This window comes from Mastigoproctus giganteus, chromosome 3 (assembly GCF_048544385.1).
Source record: "Mastigoproctus giganteus isolate SK-2022 chromosome 3, ASM4854438v1, whole genome shotgun sequence".
Taxonomy (NCBI): domain Eukaryota; kingdom Metazoa; phylum Arthropoda; class Arachnida; order Uropygi; family Thelyphonidae; genus Mastigoproctus; species Mastigoproctus giganteus.
Genome location: NC_143577.1, coordinates 105,261,074 through 105,285,895, shown reverse-complemented (window position 1 = coordinate 105,285,895; position 24,822 = coordinate 105,261,074). Strand labels below are relative to the sequence as shown.

At 37.9% G+C, this 24,822-nt stretch overlaps 1 protein-coding gene across 1 annotated transcript in view; it reads left to right on the top strand.

The window, feature by feature from the left end:
• LOC150088201 (peptidyl-prolyl cis-trans isomerase-like) overlaps positions 1 to 24,822 on the top strand; it is a 127,955-nt gene that overhangs the window by 43,662 nt on the left and 59,471 nt on the right. Inside the window, exon 2 of the mRNA XM_090369381.1 lies at positions 2,498 to 2,528. Within this exon, the coding sequence (XP_090225507.1) occupies positions 2,498 to 2,528 (31 nt within the window). The remainder of the gene's footprint in view (positions 1 to 2,497; positions 2,529 to 24,822) is intronic.

The window sequence follows — 24,822 nt, the reverse complement described above, 5'->3', positions numbered from 1 at the left end:
AAGAATGCAAAATGGGATGACCTACGAGACTTCTTTTCTTCTTTTTCTTGGTCAGATTACTGTTTCAGAACTTCTGATGTCAACGTTTGCTCAAATCGGGTCAGTGAAATTATTCTTGCAGGAATGGAATCCTTTATCCCACACTCCACTTTAAAATCTCGTCCTTTATCTAAACCTTGGTTTTCCAATAAATGTGCTAAGGCTGTTCAAGAGAAGAATGTTGCATATCGTAATTGGCATGTTTATAATTCTTCAGTTTCATTTTCTGCCTACACCAAAGCTCGCAACAATTGGAAAGCAGTTATTAATCAGTCCTGAACAGGCTAAGAGTAGAAAACTTGCTTCTTGCCCTAATGGTAGCCGAGCATTCTGGTCTCTTGCCAAAGCTATTGCCCGCAACTTTTGCCCATCTCTGCTCCCACCTCTGTCCAAACCAGATGGTTCTGTTGTCACTTCAGCCAAGGATAAAGCTGACCTGCTAGCATCCCATTTTTCTTCCAGCTCATGTATTAATGATCTTGGTAAAACACCTCCCACCATTCCCAACACGCTCCATTCAATGCCTCCTGTGGTCTTCCGTCAAAAGGATATCAAAAGGATTTTGATGAATCTTGATGCTAAGAAAGCTCCAAGTCCCGATGGTGTTTCTCCACTTGTTCTCAAAACCTGTGCTCCTGAACTTACTCCTATTCTTTGCCGCTTTTTTTCACTTTCTTATTCCAAAGGTGTTTTTCTTTCTGCTTGGAAATTTGCTCATATCCAGCCAGTTCTTAAAAAGGGTGACAAATCTCTCCCATCCAATTATCATCCCATTGCAATTACTTCTACTCTTTCTAAAGTAATGGAGAAATCAATTAACCGCCAACTCTTAAACTACCTAGAAACCTTCTGTCTGATCAACGATCACCAGTATGAATTCCGTCAGTGTCGATCCACTGGTGATATTCTGGCTTATGTTACCCATTTATGGACTAATTCAATGGAAAGGTTTGGTGAAACACAAGTAGTTGCTCTTGACATCTCAAAGGCTTTTGATCGTGTTTGGCATAAAGGTCTTCTAAACAAGCTTCCGTCTTATGGTTTGCCAACTGTTTTTAGTAATTGGTTATCCAGTTTTCTCTCTGATCGCTCACTGAGGGTGATGGCAGATGGCTCTCTGTCTTCTAACTTCTCCACTAATGCCGATGTCCCCCAAGGTTCAGTTCTTTCTCCCATTCTTTTCTTCTTGTATAGTAATGACCTTCTTCCATTGACTGGAAATCCTATCCATAGTTTTGCCGATGATAGCACATTGCATTCCACTATCCATTTTGAGAAACCTTGTCCTGCTCAATCAGCTTCAACTTCTCGAAAATCTGTTACCAATTCCTTAAATGCCGATCTTCAGGTAATTCTCCAGTGGGGCAAAGACAACTTAGTTGATTTCAACCCTTCTAAAACTCAGTCTTGTCTTATATCTCGCAAAAAGGATTCTTCTGCTCCTATGCTTATCTTTAGTGACACTCCGATTTCTAGGCAAAAGGATATATCTCTTTTGGGGATTACCCTGACTTCTAATCTCTCTTGGCACAAGCACATTACAAATACTGCTTCCTCTGCATCTAAAAAACTTGGTTTTCTCTTTCGCTCTCGGCATTACTTTTCTTCCAAACAGCCGCTCACTCTGTATAAATTGCAAATCTGCTCTGCCATGGAATATTGTTCCCACATCTGGGGTAGTGCCCCCAAAACCTCTCTCGGGCTTCTTGATTCCATTCAGAAGAGGGCAGTTAGGTTAATTAATGATTCGTCTTTAACAAAGTCTCTCCACTCGCTGTCTCATAGATGTACTGTTTCTGCTGCATGCCTCTTCTACAGATACTTCCATGGGCACTGTTCTTCTGACTTGGCTTCTATAATTCCTGCTCTCTCTTTCAAAACAGTCCGAACACTTGCCGCCACGAGCCAACATCCATTTACTGTCCAACTTCAAACTCGCAGAACCAACTTTTCATCTTTCTCATTTATTCATTCAACTGCCGTTTTCTGGAACAACCTTCCTTCATACGTATTTCCTGAAATTACAGTCTACAGAAGTTAAAGTCCAATGTCAACAAAAATATCTTCTTTCGTCTTCTCAACCTCCAACCCAAGCATGGTACTAAGTACTATAGGTTCTAATACCTCTCCTGTTTGGGGTGTACATAAAAAAAAAAGTGTTTCCAAAAGTTACAGGCACGTTGGAATTTGTGTATACAGTATCGAGACTACGTTGAAGACAACCCATCAGAATAACCAGTAAGCTTCATTTTCCAAATATTATTTCAGTCCCTGAACTTTGATCACACCTCATATGTTATGAGCGTTTTTAACATTTTAGTCTTTTTGATTTGTCTACACGTAAAACGTTTTTGTATGGACACAATTAGAATTTCATTATTTTGTCATTTTATCTTTTATACTGTAATCTACTCTTAATTTGACATATTTTTAATGTGAAAACATTTTTATATTTCAGCTTCGTGCAGACATGGTGCCAAGAACTGCAGGTATGTTCTAAGTAATACTTGTGATACTTGTTAAATTTTATGCTGATTTTTTTTTTTTTTAATCGTACATGATGATATGCTTTACATAGACTGTTTTTTAGTGCTCAAACTTGTTCTTTCTATGCTAAGCAGTTTACCAGCTACCTTAAAATTTGAATAACTTTATACGCTCGCTATACAGATTTATTTCCAAGGGCTGTTCAATAAGGAATTATCATAAATTTTCATGAGAGAAGATTGTTGATAACAGCAACTGGCAGAGATGTTAAGAATATCAGTAGGAAGCACACACAGTATTCTCCATGTCATTTGCATATGACATGTGTTTGTGCATTGCTGGGTTCCAAGACTACTCACACCTGAGCAACAGCAACTCTTGTGGGAAAAAAGGTCTTCTGGAAAGGCTGCTGCACAGTAAACTGTGTGACTAGAAAACTGAAACTAGATAGAGTTGTGAACATTAATATCACCAACAAAAATTACCTCACTGTTAAGAAAGTTGGAATGGAGAAAGTCAAGCTTCAAAGAGGAAGTCAGAGTTCCAAATAATTAGTGGAATTGGGAAGGCTGCTGCACAGTTTACTATGCAGCAGCCTTTCCAGAAGACGTGTTTTAGTATGCACCTCCTCCAATTGACCACTAACTGTTGATAGTGCCATGTTGATCCTGAACAAATTTTTTGAAACTTGGAATGCACATATACTGGAGTTGAAAACGTGGTAGTGCACTCATTGGAGGAATGAATAGGAAATTCAGCAGATGCATAAAAAATAAAAATTCTTTCCTTTAAGCACTATGCATTAAAATACTTGTCTTTAAGCACTATGCATTAACTTGCTTTTTTTTAAAGCTTTTTTTTTTTTTTTTTAAATCAGTTTAAAGTGCCAAGCCCTACTTTCTTTTTCTGAAAGAATCACAATGATTCGACCACTACTCATCTGTTTTAATAATTATTCGCTATATCATTCCTTTTGCTTCAAAAGTGGTACTTGTGCACATGTTCGCTCTGATGTTTTCCATCAGAGACTTTGTAATTTGGAATCTCCTCTTTTCAACCTTCTCTGACTAAAAAAAAAATAATCTTTCTATCCCATCTCACAAATCTGTTACCTCTGTGATCTCCCAATTCCACTAATTATTTGGAACTCTTTGACGTCCTCTCTTTGAAGCTTGACTTTCTCCATTCCAACTTTCTTAAGTGAGGTAATTTTTCTTGATGATATTAATGTTCACAACTATATCTAGTTTCAGTTTTCTAGTCACACAGATCCAGCTATCTTCAGTTTTCTAGTCATGTGGATCCAGATAGTTGAAATTAGCATTAGTAGAGCCATTTGATGCAAGAAAGCAAGCTTATGCAGCATCAGCCAAAAAAAAAAAAATAATAAATAAATAAAAGATAACCACTTCCACTTCACCCCTCTGTTCGTTCGAAATACCTGTCCAGCTGAGCCTTAAACTTATTTAGGCTATCAACTTCCACGACAAGGGATGGAAGTCTATTCCACCAACCAACCACACGCTGGCTAAAGGCAAATTTCCTCACTTCTATCCTACATCTGTCCTTTCTCAATTTGAATTTATGCCCTCTCAGGTGATTATTCTGAGCAAGAGGAAGAATCCCATCAGCATTGAGCATGCTCAAACCATTCAAGGCTTTATACACCTCTCTCAGATCACCTCGCCGGTGCCTAGTCTCCAGACACTGTAATTTGTTCCGTTCACTAATCTTGTACTCGTTCCAGCATCTCTACATCCTTCTTGAAATGAGGCCTCCAGACTTGTATACAGTACTCTAGGTGTGGTCTGACCATTGCCTTATACAAGGGAATAATCACCTCCTTATCCCTGCTAGAAAAATTCCTATATATCATCGACAATACACCATGAGCTACCCTTGCAGCCCATCTGCACTGCTCAGAAAACTTCATATCTGCCTGCACAACCACCCCCAGGTCCCTTTCATTCTCTACCACTGTCAGTGTAGTACCACAGAGTTGATACGTTGATCTGGGGTTTCTGTTTCCCATATGTAGCACTTTACATTTGTCATTGTTAAACTTCATTTGCCACCTCTCAGCCCATCTGCTCAACCTTTCCAGATCCTGTTGCAGTAGCATAGTGTCAGTAGTGTCCTAGACAACCCTGCCAACCTTCGTATCGTCTGCAAACTTGGACATTAAGCTTGATATACCATCATCAATATCATTTATAAATACAGAAAACAATAATGGACCCAATACTGAACCCTGAGGGACTCCACTAATAACATTAGTCCACGATGAGCAGTGTCCATTGATTACCACTCTCTGTCTTCTCCCCCTCAACCACCCCTTTATCCATAGCAGCAATTTGCCTCCAGTGCCACACTGCTACAATTTGTGCAGCAGCCTTCCATGTGCAACAGTATCAAAAGCCTTTCTAAGATCCAAGTATATAATATCAAAGTTATTCCCTGCATCCAGTTCTTTTGTGACTGCATCATAGTATCCAATCAAATTGGTCAGGCAAGACTTCCCCTTAACAAAATCATGCTGTGTCTGAGCTATAACTGAAGTCTTGTCTAGATGATCCTGCAGTGCTTCTTTAACCAGTGCCTCCATTAATTTTCCAGGAACAGAAGTTAAACTAACAGGTCTATAATTACTTGTGTCGCCCTTTGATCCTCCTTTGTGAATTGGGGTCACATTTGCACATCTCTAGTCCATGGGTACTTCCCCTGAGTCCAAGGAAGCTCTCATAATTATGGCTAAGGGTTTGCTTACTTCCTTTGCTGCCCGGAGCAATATGTCCTTAGTTGCTAATGCTCCTAAAAACCAAAATAACAACATCCTTTGCTGCCTCCTTTAATATAACTGGATAGATCCGATCCACCCCAGGTGCCTTTCTTGTATTTATCTTCAACAATTTCTCCTCCACTTTACTCTCAGTTATTACAAGATTCTCTAGCTTACTGCCAGAGTTGAATACACCTCTGGCATTCCCCTCGCTGAATAACTCCTCATGTGTGAATGTCGATGCAAAATATTCATTCAGTTTGTTAGCTACCTGAGCAGGATCATCAACAGTTGACCCATTGATATCAAGTGGACCAATCTGATTCATCCCCTTCCTTCTAGAGTTTACATAAGTAAAGAACTCTTTGCTGTTTTTCTTTGCATCCCTTGCCAAAGATTTCTCGTAATCTGCCTTCGCCTGCCTAACCTCCTTTGTAACTTGGTTACAGATCAACTTGTATCTATCATAGGCTTCTGTCACGTGTTAATTTGTATGTATCCCATGCATTTTTCTTCTCTGCCATATGTCTCATTAGTTCATCTTGACATCCACTTAGGCCTAATCCTTGAACAATATTTCTTAGTTGGTATGTAAAGCCTAGTAGCTTCCAAGATAAGTTCTTTGAATGCTTCCCATTTTGAATTTGCTGTTGGTAACATCATCAGTTGGTCCCACTGTATAGAATTTAAATACTGTCTCAGTCCATCGTAGTTGCCTTTACGAAAGCAATAACCCTTCCCTTTACCCCTAATGGTAGTTACCTCTTTGAGTAAATCCCACTTAAGCACAACTGTGATCACTGCCACCTAGTGGTTCATTTACCTGCAGATTCTTAATGCATGAAGAATCACTACTGATAATCAAATCAAGAGTATTACTCCCTCTAGTTGAGCCGATCAGGCTAGCCGAGTGGGTAAAGTACCTGCCCGGCAACCCAAAGGTCACGGGTTCGATTCCCGCCTCGGGCTTGGATCAAAGTACTGCAAAAACCTTGGGAGGGGCAATATGGCCACAGAAGCCAATTCGCCAACAACTACCAAATCAAAAAAAAAAAATCAAAAACCCTGTAGTTGCCTCCCGAACATCTGATGTAGAATGATATCTACATCACTTGATATCTAGTTGCCTCCCGAAATGCTGAAGCTTTTGCAATTACTAATGACCTCACATAGATTGTTCATTTACTAACAGAATACTAGACAATCCTAGCCACATAGCCAACACCTCTTGATCTTTTCCTCATGAACAACCCTGCCAAGTACATGGTCAAGGTGAGTGGTCTTCTAGGCACCTCAGATCACAACTTGCTGATGATCTATTTTCTAATGGAGTATTTCTCTTGTAGCCATTCTCAGCCTTGTGTACTTTGACATTACATGAATGCAGATTGGGATGATCTGCAAGATTTAGATTCTACTTTTCCTTGGTTGGATTACTGTTTTAAATCTTCTGATATTAATGTTTTCTCACATTGTGTAGTGAAGTTATTATTGTAGGGATGAAATCCTTTATTCCCCACTCCACCTTAAAAACAAACTATCTTTATCTAAACTTTGGTTTAGATAAATGTGCTTAAGCTGTTCAAGATAAGAATGTTGCATATTGCAATACAACATAGCTCACAATAATTGCAAACAGTTAATCATCAGTCCAAACTAGATTCTAGGCAAGAAGTAGAAAACATGCTCTTTATCCAAATGGTAGCCAAGCATCTGGTCTTTTTCAAAACTATTAGCTGCAACTTCCCATCTCTACTGCATCTGTTAAAACTTGATGGTTCTATTGCTGCGACAGCTGAAAATAAAACCAATCTGCTAGCATCCTTCCTTTCTTCTAACTCCTGTATTGATGATCTTGGTAAACCACCTCCTACTATTCTGAGTACACTCCATTCAATGTCTAATGTGATCTTCTGTCAAAAGGATATCAGAAGAATTTCAAACAATCTTGATGTCAAAGCGCTACATTGGGATGGTATTTTTCCACATGTTATCAAAACGTAGCTTATTCTTGTTCTGTGTCACCTCTTTACATTTTTTTATTCCACTGCTATTTTTCCTTCTGCTTGGAAATTTGCTTGTATCCAGCCAGTTCCTAAAAACGGTTACAAATTGCTTCCATCCAATTATTGTCCCATGGCATTTACTTCTACTCTTTCTAAAGTAATGGAGAAAATTATTAACTTCCAACTCTTTACTATCTTGAAACCTTCCATCTGATCAATAATTGCCAATATGGATTCTGTCAGTGTCGATCCACTGATGATATACTGGCTTATAATATATATCTATGGACAAATTCAGTGGAACGTTTGGTGAAACTCAAGCAGTTGCTCTTGACATATGAAAGGATTTTGATCATGTTTGGCATAAAGGTCTTCTAAACGAGCTTCCATCTTTTGGTTTGCCAACTGTTTTTGTAATTGGGATTGCAGTTTTCTCTCCAACCAATCACTGCGGGTGATGGTAGATGCCTCTATCTTCTAAATTCTTCACTAATGCAGGTGAATGGGAAAAAGGACTAAGGTTTAGTCCTTTTTCCCATTCTTTTCCTCTTGTATATTAATGACCTTCTTCCATTGACTGGAAATCCTATCCATAGTTTTGCTGACGATAGCACATTGCATTCCACCTTTCAGTTTGAGAAGCCTTTCTCTGCATAAACAGCTTCAACTTATTATTTATTTATTCAATTGTGATTGCTAGTTACAATCGCCCCTTGTGCAGCATGCAACTAGAGGGAATAAAGATTTTAAGAGGAGATAAAAAAAAATTACAACTCAGAGAATAAATTTACAAAAAATTGAGTTTAAAAATACAAATGGTCCTTTGTGCTGAGTGTCTCAAAAAGGAGTATTCACAACATGTAAAGCTTACTAAACTTTGTGCACGAACTGCTTGATGCCAGCATAACACTGAGAAGCAGGTGCCTCAGTAGCCAGGTGGGAAGGAGCAGCAGTGCATAGCACACGCTTCTTGATTAGACCGGGGTTCGAGCCCATCACCACCAAATACGGAGGATGCGGAAGTCAAGGAATGACCACCGCATATCCCGGAGCAATATGGCCTTAGTTGCTAATGCTCCAAAATAACAACAACAACAACTGAGAAGCAAAAAGATTGTGTTGCTATGCCAGGGTTTCCCAGACTGTTCCATGAAAAATCATAATTAATAATTAAAAAATATATAATAAAATAAATAAATTTTGCATATCTCTAGCGTACAGTATTTTTGTATCGTTATAATTTTGAACATAATTTTTTTTGGTTATTAATATACTGGGATAGACTAATTTATCAAATAGACTGTGGAACACTTTATTTTGGTGGGCTTTTGCATAGAGAAGTATGCATAGAGGTAATGACATCTACGAAAAAGCAGCAATGTAGTGATCTAATATGCTATTCGTATGCGATTTAGCCTGGAGTACAAGGTTGAAGGAGGGGGGAAGCGAACTGATATCATAACTAAATTCACTTCCTTGCATACATTTTTTTTTATAATTATCAGTATTTCGAAATATTATTATTAAAATAAATGACCATGGATTTATGGATGAAAACGAACACAATATTATCGCACTTCAAAGTGAGGATGAACAATCGCAGCCTTTTGTTCCCCAAAAATCTGAAGTGAAAAAACAGGAACCAACTAATAAAAGACCAAAATGAAAATATGATGATAGTTATTTGTATTTTGGCTTTACATGTGTTGGGAATAAAGATGGTCCTGATGCATAGTGCGTCGTATGTAATAAAATATTAGCAAACAGTTCTTTGGTTCCCACTAAATTTGTGTTTCGTAAGTGTTCTGTAATTATATTATGAGATGAAAAGTGTTCTGTGACTAAAAAAGTTTGAGAAATGCTGTGCCAGGCAGTCAACCACAAAACAACATCAGAAACCACGGCAGAGATTTTAAAGAGAACTGCACATTGGGACTGACTTTAACGGCAGGCAGGCTTGCCAACTCAATTTTTACTTGTACCGCATGCAAGAGACTATGGGTTCTAGTTAGCACTATTGTGACTCAGTTGTTTGTTGGAAGATAGTTGTTCTGTAGGTCTTACTAGAGCATAATATTTCACAGTTTACTTGAAACTGGTTCAGGATTTCCATTGTATTAAGCAGGAACATCCTGTTAAAGCTTTTCAAGGAGATTAGGTTCTTAAGGATTAAAAATCTGCAGATGAAAGAACCACTTCATGGCACTGATCTCACACCAAATACTTGTGATCACGGCGGCACTGATCACAAGTATTTGATGTGAGATTTACTTAAACATGTAACTACTATCAAGGGAAGGGAAGAGCTTTTGCTTTCATAAAGGTGACTACGGTGGTCTCAGGTAGTTTATAAATTCTATAGAGTGGGACTAACTAATGTTATCAACAGCAAATTCTCAATGGGAAGCATTCAGCAAAATAGTCATAGAAGCAACTAGGCTTTTTGTATCAACTAAGAAATACTCATCAAGGATTAGACCCTAAATTTATGTTAGATGGACAAAAAAAAAAAAGAAAAGAAAAGAAAAAATACATGTGATGCACACAAATTATCAGGGGATACAAATAACTTCAGCAGGTGTAAACTAGTTTACAGTTAAGTTACTGGGGGAGGGGAGTTAGGCAAGCTAAGACATTACAAAAACTATGGTAAAGAAAGTAGTCAAGACATATGAATGGTATAACTTTTGATCCTACTCAAGTTGCACAAACTGAATAAATAATTTACATCTGGCAATTTATATGCAAGGAAAAGTATTACTAATATAAAAAACTAAAGGACTCAAGCTATCTAAAACAGTATTTCAATTTTAGTAAAGCAGCAAAGAACCTTTCTGTTAAGCATTACAGTAGAATTGATGTTAACTTATATGAAGATAAACTGTTAACTTTATGAAGGCGGTTTCTTTGAACATTACCTTTTGCTAGGTTTAAATTTCTCAAAGAAGCAAGTTAAGTAAAGAGCCAGCAGCCTAGAGAGAAATTTGCTGGAGATTTCAAGAGCTGCTGGGAGTCATCATGGAACAAGCAAATACATGGGCTGTGTTAGGGTAATTAAGAGTAAGAACAAGTGCATGTATACTTGCATGTACACTAATGCTAGAAGTATAGTAAATAAAATTGATGAATTTGAAGTGCTGATCAAGACATCAAAGGCAGATATTGTTGGGATATCAGACACATGGTGTCACACAGATATAAGCAGTGCAAAATTGGAATTTGGGGATTAAAATGTGTACAGAAAGGACAGACAGGGTAGGAAGGGAGTAGGGGTTATGCTGTTAGTTAAGAAAACACATAAAATCTAAAGAAGTGCATCTAGTTGACATGGGTGGACAGTGCAATGTTGAGTCTGTTTGGTGTGACATAAACACTGGGAAAGGGAAAATAGGAGTGGGAGTATGTTATAGACCTAATGATGTTGATGAGTACAATGAACAGTTGTACAGAGAAATAGAATGGGCCAACAAATCAGAATGTCTTGTAATGGGGGATTTTAACTTTCCAGATATTGATGGAAACTTATGGGTTGGTCACTTGCATGCTAGCAAGACTTTTGCGGGTTTATTGGAGGATTGTTTTCTACAGCAACATGTTTGAGGGGCAACCAGAGGGAGTAATACCCTTGATCTGATTATCAGCAGTGATGACGCGTGCATTAGGAATTTGCAGATAAAGGAACTACTAGGTGACAGTGATCACAGTGTACTGATGTGGGATTTACTTGACGATGTAACTACGATTAAAGGTAAAGGGAAGGGTTTTCGTTTTCATAAAGGTGACTATAGAGGTCTTGGACAGTTTCTAAATTCTGTAGAGTGGGATCAACTGATGATGTTACCAATGGTGAATTCTAAATGGGAAGCCTTCAGGAACTTAATCTTGGATGCTACTAGGCTTTTCATACCAACTAAAAAATACTGTTCAAGGTTCAGGCCTAAATGGATGTCGGATGAATTAATCAGGCTCTTGACAGAGAAGAAAAATGCATGGGATGCATATAAATTATCAGGCAACACAGAAGCCTATGACAAATATAAGCTAGTCTGTAATCAAGTCAAAAAGGGGTTAGACAGGTGAAGGCAGATTACGAGAAATCTTTTGCAAAGGTTGCAAAGAAAAACAGCAGAGAGTTCTTTACTTATGTAAACTTTAGAAGGAAGGGGATGAATCAGATTGGTCCACTTAACATAGATGGTTCGACTATTGATGATCCTGCTCAAGTAGCTGATAAACTGAATGAGTATTTTGCATCTACATTCACACATGAGGAGTTATTCAAGGAGGGGAATGCCAGATGTTTTTCAAACTCTAACAGGGAGCTAAGTGATTTTGTGATAACTGAGAGCAAAGTGGAGAAGTTGTTGAAGTTAAACATAAAAAGGGCACTTGGGGCAGATGGAACCTATCCAGTTATAATGAAGGAGGCAGCAAAGGAAGTAAGCAAACCCTTAGCCATAATTACGAGAACATAATTCTGGATGCAAAAAATAATTTTGATATCATATATTTGGATTTCAGGAAACCTTTTGACACTGTTGCACATGAAAGACTATTGTACAAATTGGAGAAGACTGGTATTAAGGGTAAGTTGCTACAATGGATAAAAGGATGGTTAAGTGGGAGAAGACAGAGAGTGGTAATCAATGGGTGATGCGCTTCGTGGACTAATGTTATTAGTGGAGTCCCACAGGGTTCAGTGTTGGGTCCACTGTTGTTTTGTATATTTATCAATGATATTGATGAAGGTATATCAGGCTTAACGTCGAAGTTTGCAGATGATACAAAGGTTGGCAGGGTTGTTAATGACAGTAATGGCAGTGAGCTACTGCAACAGGATCTAATGGGCAGATGGGCTAAGAAGTGACAACTGAAGTTTAACCTTGACAAATGCAAAGTACTGCATATGGGTAGAAGTAACCCCAGAGAAATGTACCAACTGTGTGGTGGTACTACACTTAAGGTGGTAGAAAATGAAAAAGACCTGGGAGTAATTGTTCAGGCAGATATGAAGTTTTCTGAGCAATGCAGACAGGCTGCCAGGGCAGGTCATGGGATTTTGTCAATGATATATAGGAATTTTGCTAGCAGGGAAAAGGTGATTATCCCTCTGTATAAGGCAATGGTCAGGTAACGCCTTGAGTACTGCGTACAGGTCTAGAGGCCTCATTTTAGGAAGGATGTAGATTTACTTGAGCATGTACAGAGAAGGGCAACAAGATTGGTAAGGGGAATGAAGGGATCCTCTTACCAAGAGAGGCTTAAGTTCTGCAAATTGCATTGGTTGGAGACTAGGCACCTGCGCGGTGATCTGATTGAGGTGTATAAGGCCTTGAATGGGTTGAGCGAGCACGCTGAATTCTGATCCTTCCACTTGTTCAGATTACGAACCTAAGGGGGCATAAATTCAAATTAAGAAAACACAGATGTAGAATAGATGTGCGGAAATTTGCCTTTAGCCAGCGGGTGGTTAATTGTTGGAACAAACTTCCATCTGTCGTTGTGGAAGTTGATAGGTTGAATAAATTTAAGGAGGAACTGGACATGCATTTGGACGGAATGGTGTGATTGTTTTTTTGGCTGATGCTGCATAAGCTCATACACATGCTTTCTTGCATCACATGCCACTACTACTACATCCTTAGAGTCAGGGGAGGTCCCCATGCACTGGAGATGTGCAAATGTATCCCAATTCACAAAGGGGGTTCAAAAGGTGATACAAATAATTATAGACCTGTTAGTTTAACTTCTGTTTCGGGGAAAATAATGGAGTCACTGGTTAAAGAGGTGATACAGGATCACCTAGACAAGACAGCAATAATAGTTCAGACACAGCATGGGTTTGTTAAGGGGAAGTCTTGTCTGACCAATTTCATTGGATAGTATGATGTAGTCACAAAGGAACTGGATGCTAAATATAATTTCGATATCATATACTTGGATTTCAGGAAAACTTGTGATACTGTTGCACATGGAAGACTGCTGTACAAATTGGAGCGGTATGGCATTAAGGGATGTTTGAGTGGAAGATGGCAGAGAGTGGTAATAAACGAACACTGCTCTATGTGGACTAATGTTATTAGCAGAGTTCCCCAGGGTTCAATGCTGGGCCCATTGTTGTTTTGTGTATTTATCAGTGATATGTAAATGACAGTTCGTTATTAGACAGTATACTACTGCAACAGGATCTAGAAAAGTTAGGCAGATGGGCTGAGAAGTGGCAACTGAAGTTTAACATTTACAAGTGCAAAGTCCTGCATATGGTTATCAGTAACCCAAGAGAAACATACCAATTCTGTGGTACTACATTCAAGGAGGTGGAGAATGAAAAAGACTTGGGGGGTAACTGTGCAGTCAGATATGAAGTTCTCTGAACAGTGCAGACGGGCTGCCAGAGCAAGTCATGGAGTTTTGTCAGTGTTATATGGGAGAGACAAGGAGGTAATTGTTCTTTTGTATAAGACAATGGTCAGGCCACACCATGAGTACAGGTCTGGAGGCCTCATTTTAGGAAAGATGTAGAATTGCTAGAACGAATAGAGAGAAGGGCAACAAGATCAGCGAGAAGAATGAAGGTATCCTCTTACAAAGAAAGGTTTAAGTTCTCCAAGTTGTAGATTGAGGTGCATAAGGCCTTGAATGGTTTGAACAGGCTCAATGCTGATGGGATACTTCCACTTGCTCAAACTAAGATCCTGAGCAAGCATAGATTCAAATTGAGGAAAGACAGTTGTAGAATAAATGTGCGGAAGTTTTTTCTTTAGCCAGCGGGTAGTTGATTGCTGGAACAGACTTCCATCTGTTTTTGTGGAAGTTGATAGCTTAAATAAATTTAAGGCTGAACTAGACAAACATTTGGAATGACTGGATGGGTGAAGTGGTAAGTTATTTGGATTTTTTTTGGTTGATGCTGTATGAGTTTGCTTTCTTGCATCATATGCCTCAACTAATGATAATGCTAAAATAGCAGAAATACATAGACTGGTAAGTAGCAAAGTTAATCGCAAATACTGTACTGTGAGTGAACAGTGTATCTTAATTTACAGCACTGGTTACAGCTATTAATCATGCTTGTAGTCACTGTATTTGAGGAGTATGTTATCTTGAGGCTTCCTAGAATATAGTATTTTCAGAAAGAATTAACTATGGAATAACTGTACTTGATATTATGAATGGAAAATGCAGCAGTCTGGAAAACAAGGTGTTAGGGATTTAATGCCTTGCTCAGGGTATTTGTGGAACAAGTGAATACACGGGCTGTGTAAGGGTAACTAAGAGTAAGAACATGTGCATGTACACTAATGCCAGGAGCCTTGTAAATAAACTGTTATGATTTTGAAGTACTGATTAAGTCATCAAATGCAGACACTGTAGGAACAGCAGAAAACTTAGACATAGTGATGTTGAATTTGAATATGGGGAGTACAGTGTATACAGCAAGGACAAACAAGGCAGGGGGAATGGAGGGGGTTATGCTCTTAGTTAAGAAGCATATTAAAGCCAAGGCAGTGCATCCAGTTGATATGGGTGACAAGTGCAATGTTGAGTCAGTTTGGTGCAATATAAGCACTAGAAAAGCAAAAATTAGAGTAGGAGTGTGTTGTTGGCCTAATGACTGTGATGAGTACAAAGAACAAACAAGACTTTTACTGGTGCACTTTAAGCTGTTTCAACCCAAACTGAGGTATCAATTCCACCCAATACATCCATTACTATTCCCCTGTACAGGGCAGTAGTGCGCCAGTAAAAGTCTTATAATGGGACTTTAACTTTCCAAATGTTGACTGGAATTTGTGGCTTTGTCACTCACACACTAGCAAGACTCTTAGATTTCTTGGATGACTGTTTTCTGCAGAAGCATAAATAGAGCTCTAGGCAACAAGAGCAAGCAATACTGTTGATCTTGTTATCAGCAGTGATTCTTCATGCATTAAGAATCTGCAGGTAAAAGACCCACTGGGTGGCAACAATCACAGTGTAACAATATGAAATTTAATTAAAGATAACTACTATCAAGGGTAAATACTAGCCTTTTCATAGCAACAAAGAAATATTGTTCAAGACTCTGTTGGGGGGGGGGGGGGAATTGAATTGCTATAAGATCACGGCAACAGATTGTGGGGGGGAGTGAATTGTTAGAATATTCTATAATTGTTATAAAGGCTGTCATTAAGAGGTGTTTGCATGATTAAATTTTCTCCTTAATCAGTAAACTTCCCCCCAACATAGTTATGGCTTAATCTGTGTGTCTGGTGGCTTTGTTTAGGACCAGATTTCGTATATCCTAATACATAATAGATGAAATGAATAATCTATTTCCTCTACTATGCATGCGATTTGAATCTGTTTCTTGCGTTGTGTAACTAAGAAAGAATTTAATTAATAATTTAATTAATTATATATATATATATATATATATATACATATATATTTCCTTCCTAGCGCAATATTTTTAATTGAACTTAATCAACCCCAGGTGAATACTGATGTGATCTGAAGTCAGCAACGAGGCAGTATTTGTAACAAAACAATCATTTAATAGAATATATATAAAACACATTACAAAAAGAAAATACACATATATATATATAACTCATTCACACTTTTATAACATTTCATCCTCTTATTAAAGATTAGGAAATTATTATCATTTGATTTAAACCGTTTTAGATTATACCATGATTCCTTATAATTATATTTCTCTTACAAGAGCCATACCATTAATACAACAATTTATACGATCCATAAACATATATATATATTTATATTTCTATTGACCTTTGTTGAATATCAACTGGGTACCATCGTCTTTTCTCCCCTTTCTCTTCTGTTTAATATTTAAGACCTTTAGTATTTGTGAACGTTTCAACATTTAAAACATTTATTATTTTAAGTACATACATTAGGATATCAGATCTTTATGTTAACCAGTTAATATTCATGGTACCTAACTGTTGTACCGCGGCATGTATATATTTCATGAGTAACATATATAAAACATAGAAAGAAATCAATTTAGAAAGGAATCATCTTTTAAAAGCTGCGTCACCGTAATATTCCATTTAAACTATCTCTCGTTCTCACACATACATGATGAAACATTTTAGCTTACCGTTTTTCTGTATCTTCCCTCTTTCGATTGAGATTTCCTCCTTCTCAGGATGTTTCCCTCTGCTTGATTCTGCCGCTGGAAAATTGCTTGACTTTTCAACGATGACTTTCACGCACAATTCTGCTAGGTAAGGTTTACACGACAGACAAAAGAGTCGCGACGGTTTGAATCTTCTAAGATGAACTATTTTCTAATTCTTCTCACTAATACTATACTATCTGTTTCTCTTTCACGCACTTCTTCTCTCACCCGCTCTATTTTCTCTCCTTTGATTTTATATTGAGGGTCACATCCTTTGGGTATCTTTCCATCGCTCTCATTGGATGGTCTAATTCCAAGGCCAGAATTTTAGGTAATCTCAGTTGCTATGTCATGGTCAAAGCATCTGTTGACTCTTCTTCTAGACCACTTAAACAAGCAGCCAACCTAAGCACGTCATGGCTACTTACGCTGGTGTTACTTTTCTGACCATTTTTGGACAAGCGAGATGTTATTCAATATCACCATCATTCGGAAAGAACTCAAGGTATTTTGTTGTTTATGCTGGGAGGAACTGTCCTTCCCCTGTTATAGCATCTTCCCATCGTTGTAGAATGCTCATGTGTTTATAGGAGAAGACACTTTTCCCTTGACATCTTGACCCTCCAACGGAAGTTTATACAGCCGAAACTGTACTGTATATACTTTTTCCAAAGCAAGGTTACGAGTGGGCTGGGCCTTTAGAGGATGTTTAATATTCTATTTCTAATTTCGAATAATGTTTACTTGACTTTACTGATTTCCGTCCTTGCTGATGGTATTACAATTTCTATGAATTTCAACACAATTCAAATATACATCAGCAACCAGGGAAATCAGACTTAATAATTACTTCATCCTTCACCGAATATTTAATTTATTCGAAAGAGAAAGGTGGGATTCATACCGCTCGTAACAACTCAGAGAAGAAAAGTGCATGAGATGCATATAAATTAGTCTAATCAAGCCACAAAAGAGGTTAGGCAAGCTAAGGCAGATTATGAGAAGTTTCTGGAAAAAATGCAAAGAAAAGCAGCAAGACTTCTATGCTTATATTAACAGTAGAAGGAAGGGACTGAATGATGCTGGGCTGCTTGATGTCAATGGGTTAACTGTTGATGATCCTGTTCAGGTTGCTGAAAAATTATATTTTGCATCTACATCACTCATGAGGAATTCTTTAGGGAAGAGGATGCCAGAAATTTATCAAACTTCAATGGGCAGTTAAATGACCCATAACTAAAAGGAAAGTTGAAGAATTGTTGAAGCTAAACATGAAAAAGGCACCTAAGTAACTTATCAACTGTGTAGTACTACACTCAGGGCAATAGAAAATGAAAAAGATCTGGGGATAGATATAAAATTCCCTGAGCAGTGCAGTCATTTTTCCAGAACAGCTCACAGGGTTTTATCAATGATATACAGCTTTGCTAGCAGGGATAAGGAAGTGATATCCCTTTGTACAAGGCCATGGTGTCCAGAGGCCTCACTTTAGGAAGAATGTAGATCACTGGAATGGGTGCACAGAAGGGCAACCAAATTGGTGAAAGAGTGCTCTTAGCTAGAAAGGCTTCAGTTCTGCAAATTGCAGCTTATGGAGACTAGGCATCTGTGGGGTGATCTGACTGAGGTGTTTAAGGCTTTGAATGGATTGAGTAAGCTGAATGTGAATGACATTCTTCCTCTTGCTGGGACTCCACACATGAGGGAGCATAAACTTAAGTTTAGGAAGGATGATTGCAGGATATGTGTGTGGAAGTTTGTCTTCAGACAACTGGTGGTTGATTGTTGGAATATGCTTCCATCTGTTATTGTAGAAGTGGATGGTTTGAATAAATTCAAGGAAGAACTAGACAAATTCTTGGAGGTTATTAATGGGAGAAGTTTTTTGTTTATTTTTTGGCTGATGCTATATAAGCTGGCTTTCTTGTTATCATTTGCCCCTACTACTACTAATAGAGACAATTAAACAATTGGCCACTTTCAAGAAGTCTCTGTTTCTTGTTATTTGACCTGCAGAGTGGATCAGAATAAGAGCCAGAGCTTCTAAGTTAATTAAAGGGAATATCATTCTAATTTTAAAAGTAATATTAATATGACTAAATTAGTGAAATGATTAGGTTACTCTTCTGGTGGATGGAGGAGAGGGGGAAATAAGGGTTGACAAAGGAGTTAATAAAGTTAGAATGCTGTCTGAATTAAGTTAAAATACTAGTAATTATGCAGTGTCTACCTGTTGTTGTAGAAGGTGGATAGCTTGAACAAATTCAAGGAACAGCTAGACAAATGATTGGAAGGGATGGATAGGTGAAATTAAAGTGGGTTTTTTTTTTTTTTTTTGCTGATGCTACATAAGCTTGCTTTTTTTTTTTTTTTTTTTTTTTTGCATCATTTGCCAATACTAATACTTGGAAAGTAAATGGCAGTTTACAGTGCTGGACAGAACCATTAATTACATCATTAGAACAGTGCAATAATTGTGAAGATAATGTAGTTAATGAAAATCAGAAATGCATGTAGGCTTACTTGTTGGAGCGGCTCCTGGATTGAAGTGGCTTGAACTACCAGAATTTGAGAAAATTTTTTAACTTCATGGAAACTTGCATCTTTTCAAGATTTGTGATTTCCATCAAATTCTTCCAAGCTTGTCCAATAATTTCAAAACAATTAAAATTATTAAATCTGCTCCAAAAATCTTCCACTTTAATTTCATTGGTTGTGCTTTCATAGTTGTATTTTCATAGTTTTGGAAATTAATTTCCTAAACGTGAGGTGTAATAATATGCCTTCAAAACATGTAACCCCCTGGTCCATTGGTTGCATCACGGATGTCATATGTGGCAGTAAAAACATTACCTTAACATTAGGACACAAGCTGACAGAGTCGTGGGCATGAGCAGCAGCAGCATTGTCTAAAATAAGAAGAATCTTGATATCCAGATTTTCATGTTCACAGTATTATATTTCCTTACTTCAGGTACAAAAAACTCACTAAAGCAGACATGAAAGTTTTGTTATCTAAGCTTTATGCTGATTTCCATATTATTTTAGGTTTCTTCTTCAAAGTTCTAAGATTTTCATTCCATAAACTATGTATGGTGTGGAGACAGCACCAAGAATGTCAGTTCAGCCCTGCCATGTATAATTTGTGATGCTACAAAATTCTGTAAAACAGGCCAAATGTGAATTGTGTGTGTGTCCTGTTATGTTGTTTTGCTTCTTAGCCACCAGGAAAGCCACTTCCCAGTGCCTGTCCATGGCATGAGGAGCTGTGTCATCTCTTAACTCATACAGCCCATAGACAGGCCAAAATCCTGCACCCACTGGAGGAAGTGCTATACCAGTGGGTGACAACTCCTGTGAACTAAAAAAGACCATTTTTTTTATCACCATCTGCATTGCCATTAACAAGCAGAGTGAGCTGATTTCTTAAATCAGGTACAGCTTTTCTTTCTTTTATAGGTGCATTCTTTGATGGCATTTGTTTCCAGTATAGCCTAGTTTCATCAACACTGAAAATTTGTTTTGGGCTGTATCCACCTCCCTCAATATATTTTTTTAATTCAGTAGGATATCATTCAATTGATTTTACATATGCACTAGGAGCTTCCCCCTTGAATCTTAGGGTGTGAAGGATTGTCACATCCTTATTTTTAGGATGTGAAGATTCAAGGGCAAGCTACTGTAAGCCATTTTTGAAACCATGCCACCTTTGTGTTCTTAATTTTGTACCCCCCCATACCCACCTCCAATTCCTTCCAAATATATTTTTGTAAGATCAAAGCTTTCTCTTGGATGAGGGTCAAGCTTAAGGGTATATGTTGCTGATAAGGATCCTCTATCCATATTTTTAATAGTATTTCCATGATCTCTGTTACGTCATTCCTACATGTCAGTTTAGCATCAAGTGTCTTCCCATTGTTATAGTCCTGTTTTCTAATCCTTCTGCACTCTTAAGTATAGTATGAATGGTTATTTGTGGTATGTTGAGTATGCGATGTCAATTGCTTCTTTAACAATTTTTTTACAGTGAGTAAAAAAAAATTAAAAACTTTTAATTTCATATCAAATCCATAGATAAAACAGTGCTTTTCTACTATCATTTTGCTTTGAACTCATGATTATAAAAAAATTCACAAAAAAAAAAAAAAAATTATTATTATTATTAAATAATAACCACCAGAAAACAGTGGATACACTCAGCATTGCTGCCACTTAGTGAGAGACTAATAATGGCAGGAGACAGCTGGCATGCAACAAGCCACTGATCAATTGCATGAAAATGAATGCACCAGAAAAATCTGTTCAACAGAAATTAATCATGCTTCACAACTGCAAGGATTCAAATAATGAGAATGGTGGCATCAAGGCATTTGCCAAGATCTTAATAGAGAAAGCACAAGTGGAAAGCTGAACATGCCAGGGTGGAAGTTGTTGCCTTGTTGATTGGGCAGCAGCATTGTTACCTAATCACCAAGCCACTTTTTCAGTTTCCCATCATGTCTCAAAAACTGATGTCCACATGGGTTTGTTGGACAGGGATTTCAATTTAAAAGCATACTGCAAGGACAACTGCTTATGTTGAAGCAAGAGAGGTGGTTCATTTGCTTCATTGTAAAGGCTTTGGACAGGATATTTGCAAAGTTCTCCAGTGGCATTCCAGATGGTCTGGTGGTGGACTGTATTGAACCACCAAAGTACACTATCTCTAGCAGAAGAATATATCCGAGAACCACAATTGACTTAGAGCAGACAAGAGCTTGGTAGAGACAAAGAAGGCTACAGTAATCTACATCTCACAAAGTTGATGAAAAGGAGTGTAGAATATTAAGTCCCTTAGCACACCTTGCCCTTAGATGATGAATATGTTGCAGAAAAGTTAGCTTCTTGTCAAAAATAAGGCTTAGGAATTTAACTTCTGCCACCACTGGAATGATGTTTGCTTTGCTCAAACCTTAATTATGAGTCAGTTTGAATATTCCATTTGTGAGACAGAAGTGTACACAGATGATCTTCTGTGATGAAAGTCTGAACACATTAGCCAGTAATGCAAGATGATCAACGGTATTTTGCAGTTGCTTTTCAGTGACTCTCATTGTATGAATGGCAATATGGTGATATCACTGTAGAGAGCATTGTTTATAGTTGTTGGAAGTTGTTCTGTGATAGTTTATTTTAATAGCAAAAAGCATGACACCTAGAATGGATCCTTATGGAACTCCTTGTTGGCAAAACACTCAAGAGATTGAGGCTCCTATATGAGCTTGAAACTGCCAATTAAGTAAAGTTTTTAATAAAAACAGGAAGGTGACCCCTAAGACCAAAGTTATGGAGGTCTTGTAATATGTCATATCTAATGAATAAATCTTTATTCTCATCACAGCAAGTTGCCAGGAGTTTACAAAGTAAATGGATGCTACAAAGAAAAAAAATGTTACCTGTAAAAAATAGTATATAAGGTAAACAAAAACATACACAATAAAATATCCTGTAATGACAGAAAGGTACAATATAATGAATTTACATGCAGGGAAAGACTTCATGGTCCTCTGAAGGATTCCATACACAGCTGGAGGTGCTGAAGCCAGATGCATAGCAGTAAGTATTGAATGGCTCAATCCACACAGTTATGATGATGAGTCAGCTGGGGAGCTTGCAATGAGAAGCACATGACATCTATAAGCTGTTTTGGTGGCAAGTCGATGGAGGTCAGCATAGAGACCTTGGATTCTGTCAGGCATCTGATTTGGTAGGAAATTATCTGATAAGGCAAGCCTGTTGCACAGCTAAAGTTGGTGATGATCTTAGACGTCAGGAGGGTGAATGTACATCTCTTACTTTTCTGTTTTAGGACTGAGAACTCTGGAGAGAATGATGTTAGTGAAGAAATTTTTGAAAATGTTTTCCTTAGAGTATATGCAGCTGCAGTGGGATCTGCAATTCTTAATCCATTGTGCTCTAGTATCACAGAAGGACATGATGGATATTTTTCCTTCATTTTCCAGATCTTATCCCAAACTGCTTTTGAGCTTGCAGCCTGGGTGATGGAGTAGGTAGAGTGAATCCAAGATTTCTTTTGGCTTTTATGCTGGATGTAACACACTTTGGCACATGCACATTTAAAGGATATTAAATTTTTTGTGTATATTGTCTGAATATCCCCCCCCCACACCTTGTTTCGAGCTTTCCTTGCTGTTGTGCACTCAGAGTTCCACCAAGGTTTGAGAAATAGTGAAATCATGTAGTTGTTTTTGGAATTGCAACTGTTGCTGTATAGACAATAGCTGCTGTAATGTACACCACTGCATCATCAACGGGCTCCTTGCTAACTTATGATGTCAAAGTGTGCTGGCTGTTCAAAAAATGTTACAGTTAATCTTATTAAACTTTCATCAACACTCCCATAGTAATTTTCTTCAACTCCCCATGTAAACAAAGCAGGGTGTGTGTGTGTGTGAGAGAGAGAGAGAGAGAGAGAGAGAGAGAGAGAGAGAGAGAGAGAGAGAGAGAGAGAAGACTGAGAGATCAATGGCATTAAATATATGGATCGGCATGTGAAAAGTGTTTTTCCCAAATTTCATTAGGAGAACTCATTATTTTCGAGCATGCACTCTTATTTCCCAGCCCTTATATTAGTATCTGCACTACCCCACAGGGTGTTATGTCCATTAAGATCTCCTGAGCAGAAAGTTGTGCAGTGATATTATCAAGGTCTGTCTGGGAGATGCGATGCCTTGTGGTAAATATACTGAACAAATCATGACAACAAACCCTACAAAGAAGTAAATGGCAGTCACCTCTACGGTGATGATAGTGATTACCTGGAAAGGAGTATGGTTCCACTAAGATGGTGATGCCATCATGAGCAGGTCCATATCCCATTCTGTCTTTGAGTGTCATGTTAATATTACATAAGATAAGATCCTCATCTGCCTTATCTAAGTCTCCTGCAAACAAAGTCACACTGACTCATGCCTATGGAGGAAGACCTTGACGCCATCAACATTCTGTTGGAATCCATAGCAATTCCATTGTTTGAGGAAAACGGCAATTCCATTTTATGAATTTGGCCACCATTTTGATGTTTACAAATTGTACCCTTTTGGGCAAAGAGCAAAACACATCATCATCATCAGCCATTTTCAATCCACTGCAGGATGAAGGCCTCTCCAGGAACTTGCCAGTTCCTTCTGTTTTGAGCACTGGCCATCCATTTACTACCCAAAAACTCATGAATTTCATCTATCCATCTCCACCTTTTCTTCCAAGTTTTCTTCTAGCTCCTCTTGGGTACCATTCTGTTATTTTCTTAGTCCATCTGTCATCATGTCTTCGAGATATGTGTCCTGCCCGAGACCATTTTAGTTCTTTAGTTTTGATAAGAATGTCCTCTACTTGAGTTTGCTGCCTAATCCATGTGTTTCTCTTCTTATCTAACAGTCTGATTCCCAATATAATTCGTTCCATTCTTCGCTGTGTAGTTCTCAGCTTCTCTTCCATTCTATTGGTGAGTGCCCAATTTTCACTTCCATAAGTCATGGTGGGGAGTATACATTGATTCATTATTTTACGTTTCAGACAAACTGAGATATTGCTCTTCAGTATGTGACTATATTTCCTGAATGCTATCCATCCAAAATTTATTCTTCTCTTGACTTCCAGCCATTTATCATTATTACAGTTAATAACTTGTCCCAGATAAGTATATGACTCCATCTTTTCAATTAATGCTCCTTCAATCATTATTTCCCTTTCTGTAGCATACTTGTTCATCATTACTTTTGTTTTAGCCATATTCATCTTTAGTCCAAAATCCTTACTAACTGTGCATAACTGATTAAGATTTTCCTCTAATTCTTTGGGATCGTGGCTTATAACCACAATGTCATCTGCAAATCATAAATGGTTTAGGTACTCTCCGTTCACATTGACTCCTTTCTGCAACCAGTCTAATCTTCTGAAAGCTTCCTCAAGGGCAGCAGTAAACAGCTTCGGAGATATTGTGTCTCCTTGTCGAACTCCTTTCTCGATTTTAAATTTGCTACTGTCTTTGTCTAGTCTAATAAAGGAGGTAGCACTCTCGTATATTTTCTTCAAAATCATAATATATGGGGTATCTATGCCTTGTCTTTCCAGTGCCCGAAACATTGCCTTATGCTGTATGGAGTCAAATGCCTTTTTATAATCCACAAATGCCAGGCATAATGGTGTTTTATATTCATTTGCTTTCTCCATTAGCTGTGATATTACGTGAAGGTGATCCATAGTTGAGAATCCTGTCCTAAAGCCAGCTTGCTCTTTCGGTTGATTCTCATCAAGTATTCTTTCTAATCTGTTAGTAATGACCCTTGTGAACAACTTGTAGATGTGGGATAACAAGC